Source organism: Notamacropus eugenii, chromosome 2 (genome assembly GCF_028372415.1).
Source record: "Notamacropus eugenii isolate mMacEug1 chromosome 2, mMacEug1.pri_v2, whole genome shotgun sequence".
NCBI classification, from domain to species: domain Eukaryota; kingdom Metazoa; phylum Chordata; class Mammalia; order Diprotodontia; family Macropodidae; genus Notamacropus; species Notamacropus eugenii.
The window spans coordinates 431,704,891-431,722,187 of record NC_092873.1 but is presented as its reverse complement, the minus strand read 5'-3'; the positions used below and the strand labels follow the sequence as shown (position 1 = coordinate 431,722,187).

Below are 17,297 nucleotides of genomic sequence, written 5' to 3'. Positions count from 1 at the left end.
AACTTTATTTTTTCTCTTTTTCTTTGTGCCCAGGGAGCTCTTCTTTGAACTTATATTTTAAAACAAGGTGGCTTGCCATTGTGGTTGCCCACTTTTAGATGATCTCCATTCTGTCAACATCTCTCTTAATATGTGGCACCCAAAATTGAATAGTCCTAAAAAAGTGATCTAATCAGGACAGCGTGTAACAGACCTATAACCTCCTTTGTCCTGGATATCTCTTTAGTAATTCAAAAGAGACATGAACTTCACTGATGAGAGGCTTTTTTCTATTAACTCATCACTCCTGTAGCCTACCTTTGTAAATGTTTCAAGTTACTGTGACCAAAAAAAAAAACATTATTACCCTGTGGCTAGCTTTTTTTTTTCTGATTCATCTTTCCAAACATAGTTAGACTGATCCTCAGATAAGGATTTTACTAGGCTTTTATTCTAATGGTTTCCAACTTAATTAGAACTTCCAGAATTTCTAGTCTGCTGCTGTAGCTGTCAATCAATTCATAAAAATTTAGTTAACACCTCCTAGGTGCCAGGCACTGTGTTAAGTGCTGGGGCTACAAAAAGAGGGAAAAGGCTGTCTCTGCTGTCAAGGAGTTGAGGTCATTTACATGTTCCAATGAAACATCAGAGTACAAATACTATATTTCTATTAACATGGCCTTAGATTGTAACCAGATTTTTAACTTAGGGCAAACTTTCAAATTATATTGAGCTTGTAACCACTAAAACCCTGAAGCTTTTGCCCTTGTATCGTACTTGGGAAATTTTTTTTATTAACTTGAATACAGAACTTTTTATATATCCCTATTGATTTGGATCTTCAGTCCATCTTGCTGAGATTGTTTTCCAGCATACTAGACATTCCTCCTGGTTTTATTCCATCACAGTTTTGATAAGAACATCATCTGTAGTTAAGTCAAGTCAATGATAAAAATTTTGAGTAGAACAAGAGCCTTGAAGAACCACTAGAGTTCACTGGAACCCCACTTCCAGGTTTACATGAATCAATTAATTAATATTATTTGGATTATTATCACTTAAAACTCTACCTGACAGTTCTACCATCAGGTCCACCTTTATATCCAGCTACCTTGTTGGAATCTAGGCATCAGTCTAATAATCCTGTTGAAATTCAGTTCTACAAATATTTATTAAATGACTTGTATGAAGAAAAGAAGTTAGTATCGGATGACTTGTTCTTGATGAAAGCATGCTGCCCCCTAGTGACTACTGTTGTACTCTGAGGATTGCCACAGTAATTCTCTGTAGAACTTGACCATAATAGCAAATGCATCAAAAGATATGTTGAATTTGAGGTGTGGCAGAACATCTGAGTGATGTTATCCAGCAAGCAGTGGGAAGTGAAGGACTGGAGCTCAGGAGAATTGAGGGCCAAATATATGGATTCGGGAATTATCTCCATGAATAAACTGAACTGAAGCTATAAAAGTGAGTGAGGTCACCGTGAGAAGAAGGACAAGGGCAGCAGTTGGGTGGACATTTGCCTTAGGACTAGAGGAGTACAATAAACCAACCTGAGGAGATAGAGGATTGATTTTATGATGCAGTCATAAAAGGCAGGATGGCACAATGAAATCATAACTCTTCTATCTCCCATCCTCATTAAGTTTACTTCTCTTTCAGAATCTTAAGCCATAGAATCCCACATACCTTGTCCCTGAATTTAAAAAAAACCTCATAAAATGTAGAATACACACCAAACTGCGCTTGGCATTGCCCTGCTTTATCTGTTAAAAACTCTTCAGATGACATGCCCTCTTTCCCCTAAGGTTCTCCTTTTTAGCATTACACAAGCAAGTTGCCAATTCTTCCTTGTTAGTGAAAATGAAGTATCGAATTTCAGCAGTTCCGCATCACTTCCTTTAGCTTCTGAAAAATGAAATTATCAGCAAGCTAACTCAAGAATTTGCCAGATATTCTGCTTTTAGCAGAGGGACCTCCAGGAGATTCATTCGCCCAGTCTCTTTTTTACACATGGCAGTGTACGTGGGTATTTGGGAAGATAGTAGTAGTACTTTTTTCTTTCATTGAAGGTCTTCAAGTAGAGACCACTTGTCATAGATGTTGGAGAAGGAATTCATGCTTTGGGCAACGGTTGGGATAAATAACTCAGCACCTAACATGCTGTCATGGAGCACTGTATAAATCTCTATTGATTGGTTAATGGATTGATTGATAATATCTGAGGTACTTTCCAACTCTTTAATTCCATGGCATAAAAATTTAAGTTTGGGGTTTCTTCTTCTCTTCTCCTATAACAAATTCTCCCATAGTCCTGTCTTTTAAACAGATTTAGATTCTTCCCTGTCTCCTTGGAATATTTTTCTTAGATTATTTCTTTAGTTTTATATAGGAATCGTTCATCCTCTCCAACATGCTAGAGGGTAGAAAATCATTCCGTTAGCCCTTATACTTTTTCCTTTCTTGGGAATACTAACATTTATTACAGATATAGTTGCTGAACAGTTGCTATAGTTGCTGGAGAAATACAACTGTAGCATGATCTCTTGTAGTCACTCTAAGTTTCCTCACTTTCCATGTATCTTGAATCACAAATCTACTGTTCCTTTCCCGCATTACCCCTACAGATATTTCCAGTGGAGAACAGAAGGCTTAAAATGCTTGTTCTCTAAGGAAGTCCCAGTTCCTGGTCACTTGTAGGTCATAGTTGGGAGCAATCTTCTCTGAGACTTTCTCCCATTCTTAGATTAGCAATTGATATTTATCCAGGTGCTAGAAATCAGTAGTTAACATAATGCTTCTAGTTCCCTTATCAATACTATCTGTGAGACTACTTTCTGAATAATTCCAAATTCCCTCCTCACTCTTTAATTCTCCTTTCTTCTCTGCTCCATCACCAAACAAAAATTACCTCATTACTTTTTCAATTCAAGGAAGAGAAAAATGGTCTGGGTAATGATAGTGTATAATGATGGATAGCAAACTTGTTCAATGACTGTTTCCAAAGAATACTAGTTGTTGGATCAATATCCACCTGCAAGGAAATTGGAGAGAGATCTCTTGTGCAATGTACAGGATTGTTTCTTCGTCCTATATTATTCAACATCTGTATCAGTGACTTGGATAAAGACATAGAAGGCATGCTAATTACATTTTCAGAAAACATAAACTTGGGGGTAGGGTAGGATTAAGAGCTAAAAATAACCAAAAATTAATAAGATCAAATTGTGTGAGAAAAATGTAGAACTCCTTCGTTCACATTTTTTTTTAATGAAGTACATGAGTAAGGAATGAACGAGATCTTACTTGACAGAAGTTTATGGGATAAAGACCTGTGGGTTTTAATAAAATTCAAACTCACTATGAATCAGTGGTATGAAATAACTACTAACAAAGCTAGTGTCAGTCAGTTAATATGCATTTAGCTCCACCAACAGTGTATCAGGGTGCCTATTTTCCCACAGTGCCTCCAAAATTTGTCGTTTTTACTAATGTGATAGATGTGAGGCGGAAGCTCTGAGTTGTTTACATTTGCATTTCTGTTATTACTAATAATCTGAAACATATTTTCATATGGTTGCTGATAGCTTGCTTTTCTTCTTTTGAAAACTGCCTGTTTGTATCCTTTGACCATTTATCTGTTGGGGTTCAAAATGGCTTTTTTGAGCACTCAAGTAGGCAGCCTACCAATCTCAGCCTCTTAACAACGTTATTTGACACCAAAATGAACTGTTATTTTGTGTTTCACTCTGACCTTCATGCCAATTCTGTAGTACTACTCATATATAACAGTCATCCCTTAGATTGTATTGGTGCAGTATGTCTTATAAGATTATTGTTATGACTTTATATATTAGATTTCCAGATTTTTTAAAGAATTTTATTATCATCATATTGTTCTTCATCAGTAAAAGGCATGACATTACAATTAGTATGTGTTGTCACCAGGTATTCAAACAATAAAACTTATGCAGTTGCCATGCTTGACTTGGGATGAAGATAATTGACTTGTAAATAGAATACCTCTTTAAAACAACTAGCCTTAAATATTATTACCAAATCCCACCTCTAAAACATACAGAAAGTGGAAATTTTAAAAGAAAAATTTAATTATAATTTGACAACCTTCTTCACTAGTTTTTATTTTTATAATTTAGAGTTACTCTAGTTATTCCCATACTGGATTAAAACACCTCTTTCTAATTTACCCTGAATACTCTCTTAGAGTGTTACTGTTGTGGTTCAGTCATTTTTCAGTAATATCTGACTCTTTGTGACCCCATTTGGGTTGGGGGGTTTTGGGGCAGAGATACTGGAGTGGTATGCCACTTTCTTCTCCATCTCATTTTACAGATGAGGAAACTGAATTAAACAGAGTTAAGTGACTTACCCAAGGTCACACATGTGGTTGTCGGCCTCCAAAATCCTTTCCAATCACTCATAGTACATGTTGTTAGAGTGTGTACCCAGGGATCTTTTTTTTTAAAGGTGTAAACATTTATTAAATATTCAATCATAAATATTTTATTCATCAAACTAAAGAAAATAACATTTAAAATAATTTTTAAATTAATAACTACACTTTAAAATAAAAAATTTAAATTTAAAATTTAAATTAAAAAATTAAATTAAATACTAAATTTTTACTGGAGTTTAGGTTTATGAAAACATACAGTCCATTTTCATGGTCTTTCTGTCTTAATCAGATAATGAGCGAAGCAAGCCAAATTAACCCAAGCAGATTAAGGTCTCTTCATCTTCCTATTCTAGAGAATAGGACGCAGGTCTCCAGATGTCATTGACATAGATGCACAAATCGCATCATTGTAGTTAACTGACCAAACCAATTCTTGTTCAAAGTACAACATGCCCCATGTAAACTCAGCAAGCACTTTCTAAAAAAACCTACACACCAGGAATGGGAAAAAGTACAAAAATCATGTCTGATGCAACCTACACTGATGAAGAATATGTTAGGAATTACACAATGGAGTTATAGTTCCCCTGGTACCCTTTTGTGAAGGCTCTATACCACTGTTACGCAAATAAAAATGAAGAAATAACTGACTTGCAACATTACATTTTACCTTTTTTTTTTTCTTCTCAGAAGGTGGTGGTTCTTCTGCCAGTGGTAAGTATATATGTCAAGTACACAAACACATTTGATTAGAATTATTCATGGTAATTCATTAAAGATTTGTTTTACCCTGTATTTATTGTCACTGTACGAAAAGATTTTATTTATGATATTTACAAATTGCTTCTAATATTAACTACTTTTAGCCAGGAAGTTTCTTTGAAGGGATTGACAAATATCCATAACTCTACCAAAACAAAGCATTTACAAAAAATTAGAAGCTAGTCATGGTCACATGTACTTGTAATCTCTTGTACCAGGGAGTCTGAAGTTGGTGAATCCCTTGAGCTGGTGAATTCTGAGCTGCCGAATTCTGAGCTGCCATGTGCTAAGCTGATCCACACTAAGTGTGACACCAATATATGGAGCTCTTATGGGTAAAGGGAATGTAGTGGGAACCAGGCTACCTGAGGAGGGGGTGCTGAATTTTAAAAAAAGAAACAAAAACAGAAAAACAGAATAGGTCATGGTTCCTGTGCTGACCAGCAGCGAAACTGGACCTGTGAGCAGCCACCATAGTTCTGGTCTAGGTGAAATAGTTAGACCCAATCTTAAAAAAAAAAAAAAAGCATTAAAACATATTTAAAATATAGGTTATTTCCCATAAACTCTTGTTGTTCCATCCTTTTTTAATCATGTTCAGGTCTTCATGACCCCATTTGGTGTTTTCTTGGTAAAGATACTAGAGTAGTTTGCCATTTCCTTCTCCAGCTCATTTTACAGATGAGGAAACTGATGCCAACAGTGTTAAGTGACTTGCCCAGAGTCGCACAGCTACTAAGTGTCAGAGGCCAGATTTGAACTCAGGATGATGAGTCTTCCAGATTCCAGGCCCAGCACTCTACCCATTGTGGCACTGCCTACCTGTCCTACGCTTAAACTACTGCTGCCTAAATAAATTGTATTTTCTCTATAGTTCTCCAATTTGAAAGGTCATTTTGGATAATTATTAATATAGACTTCATTTGTTGTCATTTCATGAATTCAGTATGCTCTTTTCAAACACATAAATCATGGATGAGCTTGTCCCTCTAAAAGACTGGGCTGGCCCACTTTGTTTATACCTATTCCTTCTTGCAAGCATATAAGTTTTACTGAAACATCTTATACTCACATAATACATTTTCTTTTATAGATCTTTGTTTAGAAGTTGTTGCTATTATCTGTTAGTCTCTCCAAAGACCTGTTCATCTGGCTGACAAAATTTCCTATTATTTTTTCTAGGACTATAATTTTTTTCTTTACTTTTATTTTTCCTGTGTTTAATGACCCTCCACAAAGTCCTACTTTGAAACCATTTTCTAGCATAAGGGTAACTACCACTGGTTTTTGAGGATTATGCCAGTAAAATACAAACTTGGGTAGGTTATTTCATGATGGAAAGGCTTCAGCCATGGTTTTGACAAAAGACCAAATGCATTGAAGCCCAGGCTAGCTGAATACAAAGAAAGTCTTCACAGTAGGCTGATCACTTGGTAATAAATTTTGTGGGAGCCCACAAAACAACAAAAACATAAAGCAGCCTTCCGTCCTATGTGACTCCATTCTACTTGTAAACCGATTATGGCAGTGACAGAAAAGGGCAAAGAGAGCTTAAAAACATGCTGTTTTAGAGAACTAAGCTATTTGTACTCTAAATGAAGATCCTTGTTCAGTGATCAGTGAATGATATACACCTGAAAGAACTGGATCACATCAGTCTTGAGAATGAATTTTTTTAACTGAAATTATAACTGGAAGCATAGCTCACAGTTTCTCCTTGGAGAAGCAAGTAAAGAGTTGGCAGAATTGGTTCTATCTGACATCCAGAGACAAGAAGTATACTTGCATCTTCAATAGCATTACTCATAATAAGCATTTGCAAAATGACTCCTGTAACTGCAAGTTATGAAACAATGTGTTGTAAAGAATGAGAAGATAGAGAAATTCTATAAGAATTTAAGAACTTCCAAATTAGATTAACATGTTTTAGCATTTGGTGACTTTAATGCATAAGTGGAAATAGATGGCAATGGCAAAATAAAGTTGGAAAGTATGATTCAGAAAGAAGCCAAAGGCTTGTAGACTATACAGAAGCCTTGCCCCTGTATAATATGAATATTTGCTTCAAGAATAGTTGAGAAGGGTTATGGTGAGCACTGAACAACATAAAAGAAATTAAACTGATCATATTCTAATAGATGGGAAACAACTAGTTACCAGTGTATGAGTCACTTTCAAATCAGTTATCCATATGCAATCATCAGCAAATTTTTATTATGTACTGTGCACTGAGGATACAATAAAACGCAAACCATCAACTTCTTAGAACAAAGATAAAAAGTCAAAACTAAATAAGAAAAGATAAAAATGAGATGATGTGATATATAATGGAGGAGACTCTAATATGTCCTATTTAAACATGCTATTGACACTGAAAAACTGGAAATAGATATGACAAAGGACATTGATACTATCACTATTTCTTATGGAAGTTTAGCTGATAGAAATTAATTATTGTAATGAGAACAAAACAGTTTAGAAATTGTCTTATTCAAAAAACATTTTGTCTTGCCATGTGGAGAGAGATATGATAGCCAAGAAGAACACTAATTTAGAATATAAGTTGATTTTGAAATGTTTTGGAAGATTAAGTAGTACTGTCCCATAAAACTTTGAGAAGTAATGGAAAGAAAAAAATAAGTTTACAGAAATCTTGGAGAGAGATATAGGTATCATTTCAAATCTACCTAAGTCTATCTAAGCTTTTCTTCCACTGCTTAAGTGGAAGAGCAACAAACTTGAAAAGTGATAAAGATCGTTTAGGATTTCCAGATCACACTATTTTCTCTATAAAGCACAATAAAGCCACCACGTCTGGACTCCAGCGTCACAGTTCCCACTGTGTTGCATGAGGAATTAGAAATAGTACCAAAGAAAAAGGAGATGGCAACAGTGGTTAGGGTTAGACCAGTTAGACACAGAGCAGACCTGTGCTGAGGTTGGTGTAATTGTGAGGGTATTTAGAAATCAGTTATTAAGTTATCTGAAGGATACAGGATGCCCAAAGGCTTGAAAAAAACCTCGACCTTACTATTACCAGAAAAAGAATTAAGAAATTACAGCTATAGCTATTGACCTATGCTTACTTTGCCATCTTTACAAAATCTTTATGAAAATAACATCTTTATCCTTGGTGAAGGCACTGGAAGGGAGTAGTCAGGTTTCTGAAAACAATATTCTACAGCAGATCACATCTTTTTACAGACAAAGGATACAAGATTCCACTGATTTTATTTTTTGTTGATTATTGAACCACATTTTGATTTGGTGAATAGTGAGTTCCTATAGGTACTCCCTATTTGTGAGTGACATTGCATTGGTTGTATCAAGTCCTAGAATGTGGCAGTCTCCTAAAAGAGATACCAATCCTCTTAAGGGGAACCATCAACGTGGGAAATAATGAGAATGAAAAATGTCTCTTGCCAAATTTCTGACATGCAATTGGATGGAAAGCCTATGTAATATAATGATGTATCTTATCTATCTATCTATCTATCTATCTATATATGCATATATATACATAATATACATATATAAATTATATATGCATGAGTATTATATACATGTATGTGTGTATGGGTGTAATTTGAGACAGACGATATGAATGGGCAATAAACTGAGTCTAGATAGGATGGAGAAATCAGATTAGATTGCCTTCAGGAAATTAAAAAATTGAATAACCTCTAATATTAATTTTAATAACCTCTAATATCAACTCAGAAACAAAGTTCCATATTTTGAAACCAGTATTCTCTACATGACTATAAAATATGGAACACAAAAACTCTATGAAGAATAGAAATATCGCACAAAGTGTAATGAAGAAGAATGTGGTGGATGTGAACCAGCAATAATATATAATCAATGAAGAATTTCAAAGAACAGGAATAAAAGATCATCATACGAAGAGAGGGTGATCTGGTGAGGTAAAGGGGCTTGCAAGGGAGGACAAGTATACAGTCCAAGTGCTACACTGAGATCCTTGTGATATCAGGAGACATCAAGGAAGGCTATCAGCATGTTGTATGCACTGCTTATGCAAACTTACTGGAAGATATGGATAAAAGTTATATAGGACAAGCAGACATAGATGGCTACAATCTGCATTCTTAGAGTGAGCATCCAAATCATGGAGGTCACAGATCCATATGAATATGAGAGAAAAGCATAAAATAGGGAAATACAAGTTTGCCATATGTGTTTACCACTGTCATAGAGAATGTTAGCACAGAATCCAAATTGAAGGGGAATTCCATGTAAATGATGAGGTTCTCTGTGTGACCCAGATGAGTGAAGAGCCTTTTAAATGAGATCCATAATCACTCATAACACTTCTAACCATCTACACAGGAAAAACAAACAAACAAACATGAAGACTGTTGTACACATAGCATGTGTACAGACTATCTGGGCCTAGAACTGAATATGCAAGCTGACTTGCATTTGGGAAATTCTGCAGTGTTTTTAATAAGTTCTCCCTGAAAAGAAGGATCATTTTTTAGCATCATTATTCTTTTGGTAATGCTGTTTAGTAGGGAGCCAAGAAATACAGTGTCCGGTGAGGTATAATTTGAGGGCACTCAAATAAAAATAGAGAGGCACACTGGAGGTAGAAGTAGTTTGCACCAGCACATTATAAATAAAGAATTGCACAGGATAAGTGACATAAATATGGAAATGACCAGAGAGATATATGGGCAAAAAATAAAATGGGCCAGTCATGAAGTAAGAATGGGGGATAATCAGTGAACGGCTAACAAGATCCATTTGTTGTCACTCAGTGTGATGAAATCCACAAGAGTGAGAAGAGGAACATCGAGAAATCTATGAGAGAATTTGGGTAGATCCATGTGGAGGATTTATGGGAGAAAATGGAAAAAAAGAGTTATAGAAGAAAGGAACATGGATCCTGCTTCCAGCATTTATGGAGAACAGAAATAATTTTGTAATAACACAAATAGAGTGTATGATGCTTGTATTCTGCCACAGCCAAACATTCACTGGCTATGCTCAAAGCCAACTTTGGTCTTCAAAGAAGTGAAGGTAAAGGGGCTTGAGGAATGCCTGTCTTCTCTTCAGGTTTTCAGGGTCAGTGAAGTGTTTCTTTAAAAAAAAAATTAGGAAAAGTTTATCAATATGACACTAAAAAGAAAAAAAAGAGAAAGAATTTTTAACTATTTCAAAATATTGGGAGGGTAAAAGAATTTTACATAGTGAAGAAAGGTAAAGTCCACTGAATACTCGGAAGTGAGTTAAAATAGGATTCTTTTCCCAAAAAACAGGGAACTGGCCCCTGCAAGGAATAAACAGCAACCTATACTACAGACCAAGTTAATAATTATTTATTAACTGCTACTTTGTGCCAGGCACTGTGCTAAATACTGAGGCTATGAGGAAAGGCAAAATACAGTCCCTACTGTCAGGAAGCCCATATTCTAATGGGGGAGAAAACATGCAAACAAATTATATACAAGCAAAGATATACACAGGATAAATTGGAGATACTCTGAGAAGGAAGGTACTCACATTAAGAAGGATCAGGAAAGGCTTACTGACCATGGAAGCCCAGAGACAGATGAAGAGGAAGAGAATCCCAGACATGAGGTAAAATGAATGGAAAAGCATGGAATTGGGAAATAGAAAGTCTTGCATGAGGAATAGCAAAGAGACTGGAGTTCATGAATTGCAGACGATGTGGAAGAAGACTGGGAAGTTAGGAAGACATCAGGTTATGAAGTGCTAAAAATGTCCAACAGAGGACTTTATATTGGATCCCCAGGGCAATAGGGAGCTCCTGGAATTGATTGAAAAGGAATGATCATGTGGACCTATGAGTTTTGTTAGCTGGGAAATTATTAATAAGGATCAGGTGAATAAGAGACAAATATTGGAGGTTGATGACTTCATGATTAGGAGTCCCAAGGCCACTCTATTTATGCACCTTTGTTAACACACTGAGAATTCTGCTCTCTTTTGGGGGTATGTATCCATGTCAAAATAGGAACCTTCCAAGACTTGTCAACCTCAATAAGGACTTTCTACCTACTGGTGATGAACATGGTCACAACTGATGCTGCCAGAAAAATGTCTATAAAGCATTGCTAAGAATGAAATATTCTTGAATATTTGAAGGCTTGTCATATGAAAGAGAAGTTAGTCTTGTGCTTGGTTTCAGAATGCAGAAATAGGAATGATAGACATTTCAGTGAGGCAGATTTAGCCTTAATGTAGGGGAAAACTTCCAAAAGTAGAATGGTCCCATTTCAGGAGGGTAACGGATTAAGTCTAGACAGTATAAAATACCTAGGAGTACACTTGCCAAGACAAACCCAGGAACTATATAAATAAAATTTTAAAAAAACTTTTATACAAATAAAATCCGGTTAAAATATATGAAGAAATATTAATTATTCATGGGTAGGCAAGACCAATGTAATAAAAAGGACAATTTTACCTAAACTAATTCATATATTCAATGCTCACTCACTGGAGGTCTTCAAGCCAAGGCCAAATGACTATTGATCAGTAGTATTATATAGGAAATTCCTAGTCAGTTGGAGCTGATAGCCTCCAAGCTCCCTTCTGATTCTTAGATTCTGAGTAAGGATGGGAAGCTGTGGATGAGTTGCCATCTACTCTGTTGGTGCAAGGAAAATATTAATAAGATCACAAAATCATCAACCTATTAATTTTTTTAGAGACTGGATTTATGGGTTCCAGTGAGAAATACTTCTTGAAAAAAAATGGTATGCATAATACTGTCTTACATTTGAAAATATCGAATACTAAATTCAAACTTCTCATTACTTCTCTTGGGTTTATAAGAAACTGTTTTATGTTGACCCTACAGTTTTTTCTCATTTAACCTACTGTATCCTAAAATGAAAAGTAGTCCTTCACAGGTTGAAAAAACCAGACTTCTAAAGTAGAAGTGTAGTGAAGAGTAGTGGACTTCAGAGTCAAAAAGGCTCGGGTTAGAGTACCAGCTTTGCCACTTACCTTCTAATGTGACACTGAGCAAGTCAATTTCCCTCTGTGGTCCTTACTTTACCATCTATATAATGGTGGACTGGATGATTTCTAGTTCTCTAAATGAGTGACACCCAGGCTTTGGGCTGTGGATTCCTGGGGGTCTTTGAGACCCTTTCAGTGAGTCTGAAAGACCAAAATTATTTTCTTAATAATATCAAGAAGTAATTTGCCAATTAAAATGTGCTTCCTTTTTCAATCACATGTCTCTGTGACACTGGGTTTTCTTTATGTATTTAAAATGAAATAGCATATCACAAGAAGTTGAATTCATTAGTAGATAGGGAAATCAAGCTATCTTCTATTAAACCAGTCATTAAAGAAATTTGCAAAGATATATAAAACAATGCTGGTGTTCTCACCAATTTTTTGTTTTGAAAAATAGTTACTTTTCATAAAAATATGTTAACTCATAGTTGAGCTTTTCTTTTTATTTTTAAATGAATTAATGTATCAGTTTAAATTTCTAACTATATAGATAGATATAACAAACATAAACAAAAGCTTTTTAGGGTCCTCAGTAATTTTAGGAGTATAATGGGTTTCTGAGCCCAAAAAGTTTGACAACTGCTCCTTTAGATGATGTACCTTCTAGCTCTCAGTGTTCTGTGACTCCATAAAGGGAAGAATTAAAGGAAAATTGTCCATGTCTTCCAATTAATTATTCCCATAAAAATATCCTTTGAATAATGATAGGTTAGAACAAGTTGTAGAAGAATACTTCCATTGTTGAGCATTGTAACTTACAGATGTAACAAATGCTTCACTTGTAGAGAAATACAATCAGCTTGACACAATAATCCTGGTGACAACATTGATGATCTTCACCCAGATATGAAGGTAAATTATTTCTGCATTAATATTAATATTTTCTTAATACCACAGTTTTATTCATTCCATCTGAAGTCTAATTTGAAACAATGTTTACTTGACACCATGTCAGATCTTTATATTAGCCTGCAAAGATAAGATTTAAATCCAGTGATTTAATGCCAGGCATTTAGGGGTGCCGTCTAAAAACTGAGGTTCTTATAGGGATAGTTTTGCATTTTGAGTCATTCTGAATCCCTTCTCATGTTCTTCATTTACATTTTTCTGTCTGGTAACAGCTGTAGAAATGTATATTTAGAAGTGCTAGCTTACCTTTTGTAACCATACTTCCTCTCAGTGGCTCAACACTCAATTCATCAAAGTTCCCCATGCGGTTCAAGATTGTTCTTTAGCTTCTCTGCCTCTGCCCTTTCTACCCTTCCTAATACAGGCTAATGGACCTTTAAAATCTCAAATTTTACTTGAGAAATTACTTTGAAGTTAGAAGAGACAGGTACTGCCTGCTGCAGAAAACTGCATCCAGAATTGCAATTATGTGTGGAAGCAGGAGAGGAAGAGATATTATGGATTCTGACCAGGTCCTTTGGTGTACACATTTCCATCTTTTAAGCAACCTTTGATTTTAGATGAGGGCATCTCATTCACAGTTTTTTATAGTGTTTGTCATAAGAGCAATACTATTCACATTAGCTCTACACAGAATGAAATAGTTTAATAGATAACATTTAACACTGTAATCGCACTGTGAGGTTTTCAAAGTACTTTACAAATATTTTCTCATTTATAGTACATTTCAGTTATATTTCATTTTCAATAAAAGTTAAATGCATGAAGTATTATGTTTTATATATAATGTATATTCATATAAACATCTAAAAATTAAATATATCAAGATTTATTTAAACACATTAAAAATACATTTGTGGTGGTTCAGTTATTTCTGTCATGCCCTACTCTTCATGAGCCTGTTTGAGATTTTCTTGACAAAGATACTGGAGTGATTTGCCATTTTCTTTTTCAGATCATTTTACAGATGAGGAAACCAAGGAAAATAAGGTTAAGTGATTTGCCTAGGGTCACACAGTTACTAAGTGTGTGACTAGATTTTAACTTATCCAGAGGAGTCTTCCTAACTCCAGTCTTAGCACCATGCCATCTGGCTGTTCCCAATAAGATACATATATACATATATATGCAAATATACAAAAGTTATAATTTTTTTTTTAATTTTGAGGGCTCTCTCCAGTCATCACTAAATGTCTTTATGCTCTTCTTTTCATTTGCAGGGGTTGGTTATGAAAAATCAAGTATCTATGGTTACAAAAATCAAATCTACATCAACTATTTAAATTATCATTTGCTTGTTGCCTATGAAGATGATCTCAGGACAGAAGACCACATTATCCTTAAAAGAATGACATACTTTTTGATGGCATTATCTTCCTGGAATTCTGAGTTGCAGAAGATGAATTTTTTTAAACATATGACGTATTTTATCTAAAGTATTTCCTTTTGTCTGTTTATATCCTATGAACCAAATTTATAGGTGATTTGTGCATGGAACAAGACATTCTTATCTGGGGAACCAAAGCAGGCAGGATGCTAAGTATTAAATTATATTTTTTGCTTCAAACTGAAGACTCCATTGTTTTTCTTTAATTTGTAGGGATTTTGAATGGTCTGACTTTTTTACTTATTAAACCTTTCTTCTTCAATGGGATAATACATTAAAATGAAAATGTCTTTAACAGAACTAATTTATGAGCTTCATTCTTCATCCCTTGGGTCAAAGTTTGATACTTAAAACTTTTTAGGTTTTAAAATCCTAGTCTGTTACGGGTAATCTCAGAGAGAAGGCAGTAAGATTGAGAGAGACTAGGAAAGGCTTCTTATAGCATGTGAGGCTTTTGCTGAGATCTGAAAGAAGCCGAGAAAACTAGCAGGCAGAGATGTGGAAAGTGTTCCAGGCATGAGGGACACTCTGCCAATAAAAATGCTCAGAGGTGGGTGATGGGGTATTTTGTACAAAAAACAGGTGAAGAGACCACAGTCACTGGATCGTGGAGAATGAAGAAGGGAATGAGGTATCAGAAGACTGGAAAGGACTGGGATATGAAGGGCTGTTGGAAATCCAAACAGATGGTTTTATATTTTATATTGGAGGTAATATGAAATCACTGGAGTTTATTAAAGGGGGCATGATATGGTCAGATCTTCATTTTTAAAGGAAGATCATTTTGATAGCTGAGTGGAAGATGGACTGGAGTGGGAAGAGATTTGTGTTGAGGAGACCAAATGGAAGACTACTGCAGTTGTCCAGGTGATGAGGGCCTGAACCACAGTGATGGAGGTGTCAGAGGAGAGAATGGGGTACATGAGAGATAGCATGAAGGTAAAATGACAGGACATGATGGCTGACTGGCTATGAGGGATGAGAAAGTGAGGAGTCAAGTATGACACCTAGATTTTTGACCCTAAGTAACTAAGAAGATGGTGGTATCCTCAAAAGTAATAGGGAAATTAGGACAAGAGGAAAGATTTTGGGGGGAAAGATAATTCAATTTTGTACATGCTAAGTTTAAGAAGTCTATGGGATACCCAACTTGATATGTCTAAAAGGTACTTGCAGATGTGACACTGGAAATTGGGAGAGAGGTTGGGTCTAGACAAGTAAGTGTGAGAGTCATCTGCATAGAAACAATAATTGAAACTATGGGAGCTGATGAGATTACTAAATAGAATAGAAGGAGAAGAAGGCCCAGAACAGAGATCTGGGGAACTTACACTGTTGGTGGGCATGACATGGATGAAAACAAGTAGAAGAAGCAGGAAAGAATAATGTCATGAAAACCTAGAAAGGAGAGTTTCAAGGAGAATAGGATGCTTGAAAGTGTCAAAGGCTACAGAGAGGTCAAGAAGGATGAGAACTGAGATAAGGCCATTAGATTTAGCAGAGAAGGGATCAGTGGTATTTGAAGAGAGCCGTTTTAGTTGAATGATGAGGTCAGAAGCCAAGTTGAAAAGAGTTAAAAAGAGTAAGAGGAAAGAACGTAAAGGCACTTTGTACAGTTAGCCTTGTCAAGGAATTTCACTATAATAGGGAGAATAGAAATGAGATGCTCACTAGTAGGGATGGATAGATTGTGAGGGCTTTTTGAGAACAGAAGGGACACAGGCATGCTTACGGGCAGTAGGAAAGCAGCCAGTTGACAAGGAGCAATTAAAGATCAGTGCTAGAGAGTGGGAGGGATGGAGGATGAAGTCTGTGGGGGAAGACAATGGAATGGTATCAAATGCAAAGACAGCAGTTTGGCTTGAAAGAAGGGTAATATCTTCTTGTGAGACAGAGATGAAAGAGGAGATTGGAGCAGAAGGCATCTGAGTGATGGGAGGTGAAGAGAGAAAAAAGAGGGAGTTTTCCTCAATTTTTTCAGTTAAATATGACACAGGATTCTCAGCTGAGAGAGTAGGGAAGAGGAAGTTATGGGAGGTTGGAGAGTAGGAGATGGATAATGATCCAGTGAAGAAAAGTTGATGATATAGGTAAGACTAGAACAAAGGGAAAAGAGAAGGGTAGAATTTAAGTAGACTCAGTAATTTCAATTTTGGGCCTCTAATAGAAAGTAGAAATTAGTTTATCCATATTTTTCTCCTTTCCATTTGTATTTGGTCCAAAATTACTTAGACTATAAAAAATGACATGAGAAAAAAATTGACCCATGAGTTATGTGTTAATATAATACAAGTAACAATTTGTTCAAAAAGCAAGTAATGTTACTCACATTTATTTAGTATTTTAGGCATGTTTGAGTGTAATGTCTATCATAAAAAGAAATGCACCAAATTACAGTGATAATTCAAAATTTTGTAGGAATTCTCAATCCATTCTACTCATCTTTAATGATGCCTGATCAGAGGTCTTATGAATTTTGGTGAAACAAAAATTTCTAATCATACCAGAATAGTTTAGTCTCCAACAAAAAAAAATTATAATTTTCAGCATTAACCCTAATTTAAGTTAGGAAACATTTGAAAAAGAAGAATTGAAAAACAAGTGCATTGTACCTTGGTTCCTATTTCCTTTGGGAACTGGTATGAAAGTTAAAGAAGCAAAGACCCGGAGGAAGTGAATATATCATGTAAGATTTTGCAGGTGATCAGACAGCTCACCTCTCAAATGGGGGACAAGCTACAGCAAGAGTAGTAAGACTTCTCTTCAGGTGAGGGAACTTGGAGACTTTTAAAGCGCTGGTGCTAAAATCCATCCCACAAACTA

The 17,297-nt window shown here is 35.5% G+C and overlaps 1 protein-coding gene across 1 annotated transcript in view; it reads left to right on the top strand.

The window, feature by feature from the left end:
* Nucleotides 1–14,654, top strand: part of LOC140523148 (uncharacterized) — a 77,518-nt gene extending 62,864 nt beyond the window's left edge. Inside the window, exons 11-13 of the mRNA XM_072638174.1 lie at nucleotides 5,090–5,113; nucleotides 12,964–13,030; nucleotides 14,308–14,654. Of these exons, the coding sequence (XP_072494275.1) occupies nucleotides 5,090–5,113; nucleotides 12,964–13,028 (89 nt within the window). The 3' untranslated portion in view covers nucleotides 13,029–13,030; nucleotides 14,308–14,654. The remainder of the gene's footprint in view (nucleotides 1–5,089; nucleotides 5,114–12,963; nucleotides 13,031–14,307) is intronic.
* The last annotated feature ends 2,643 nt before the right edge of the window (nucleotides 14,655–17,297 follow it).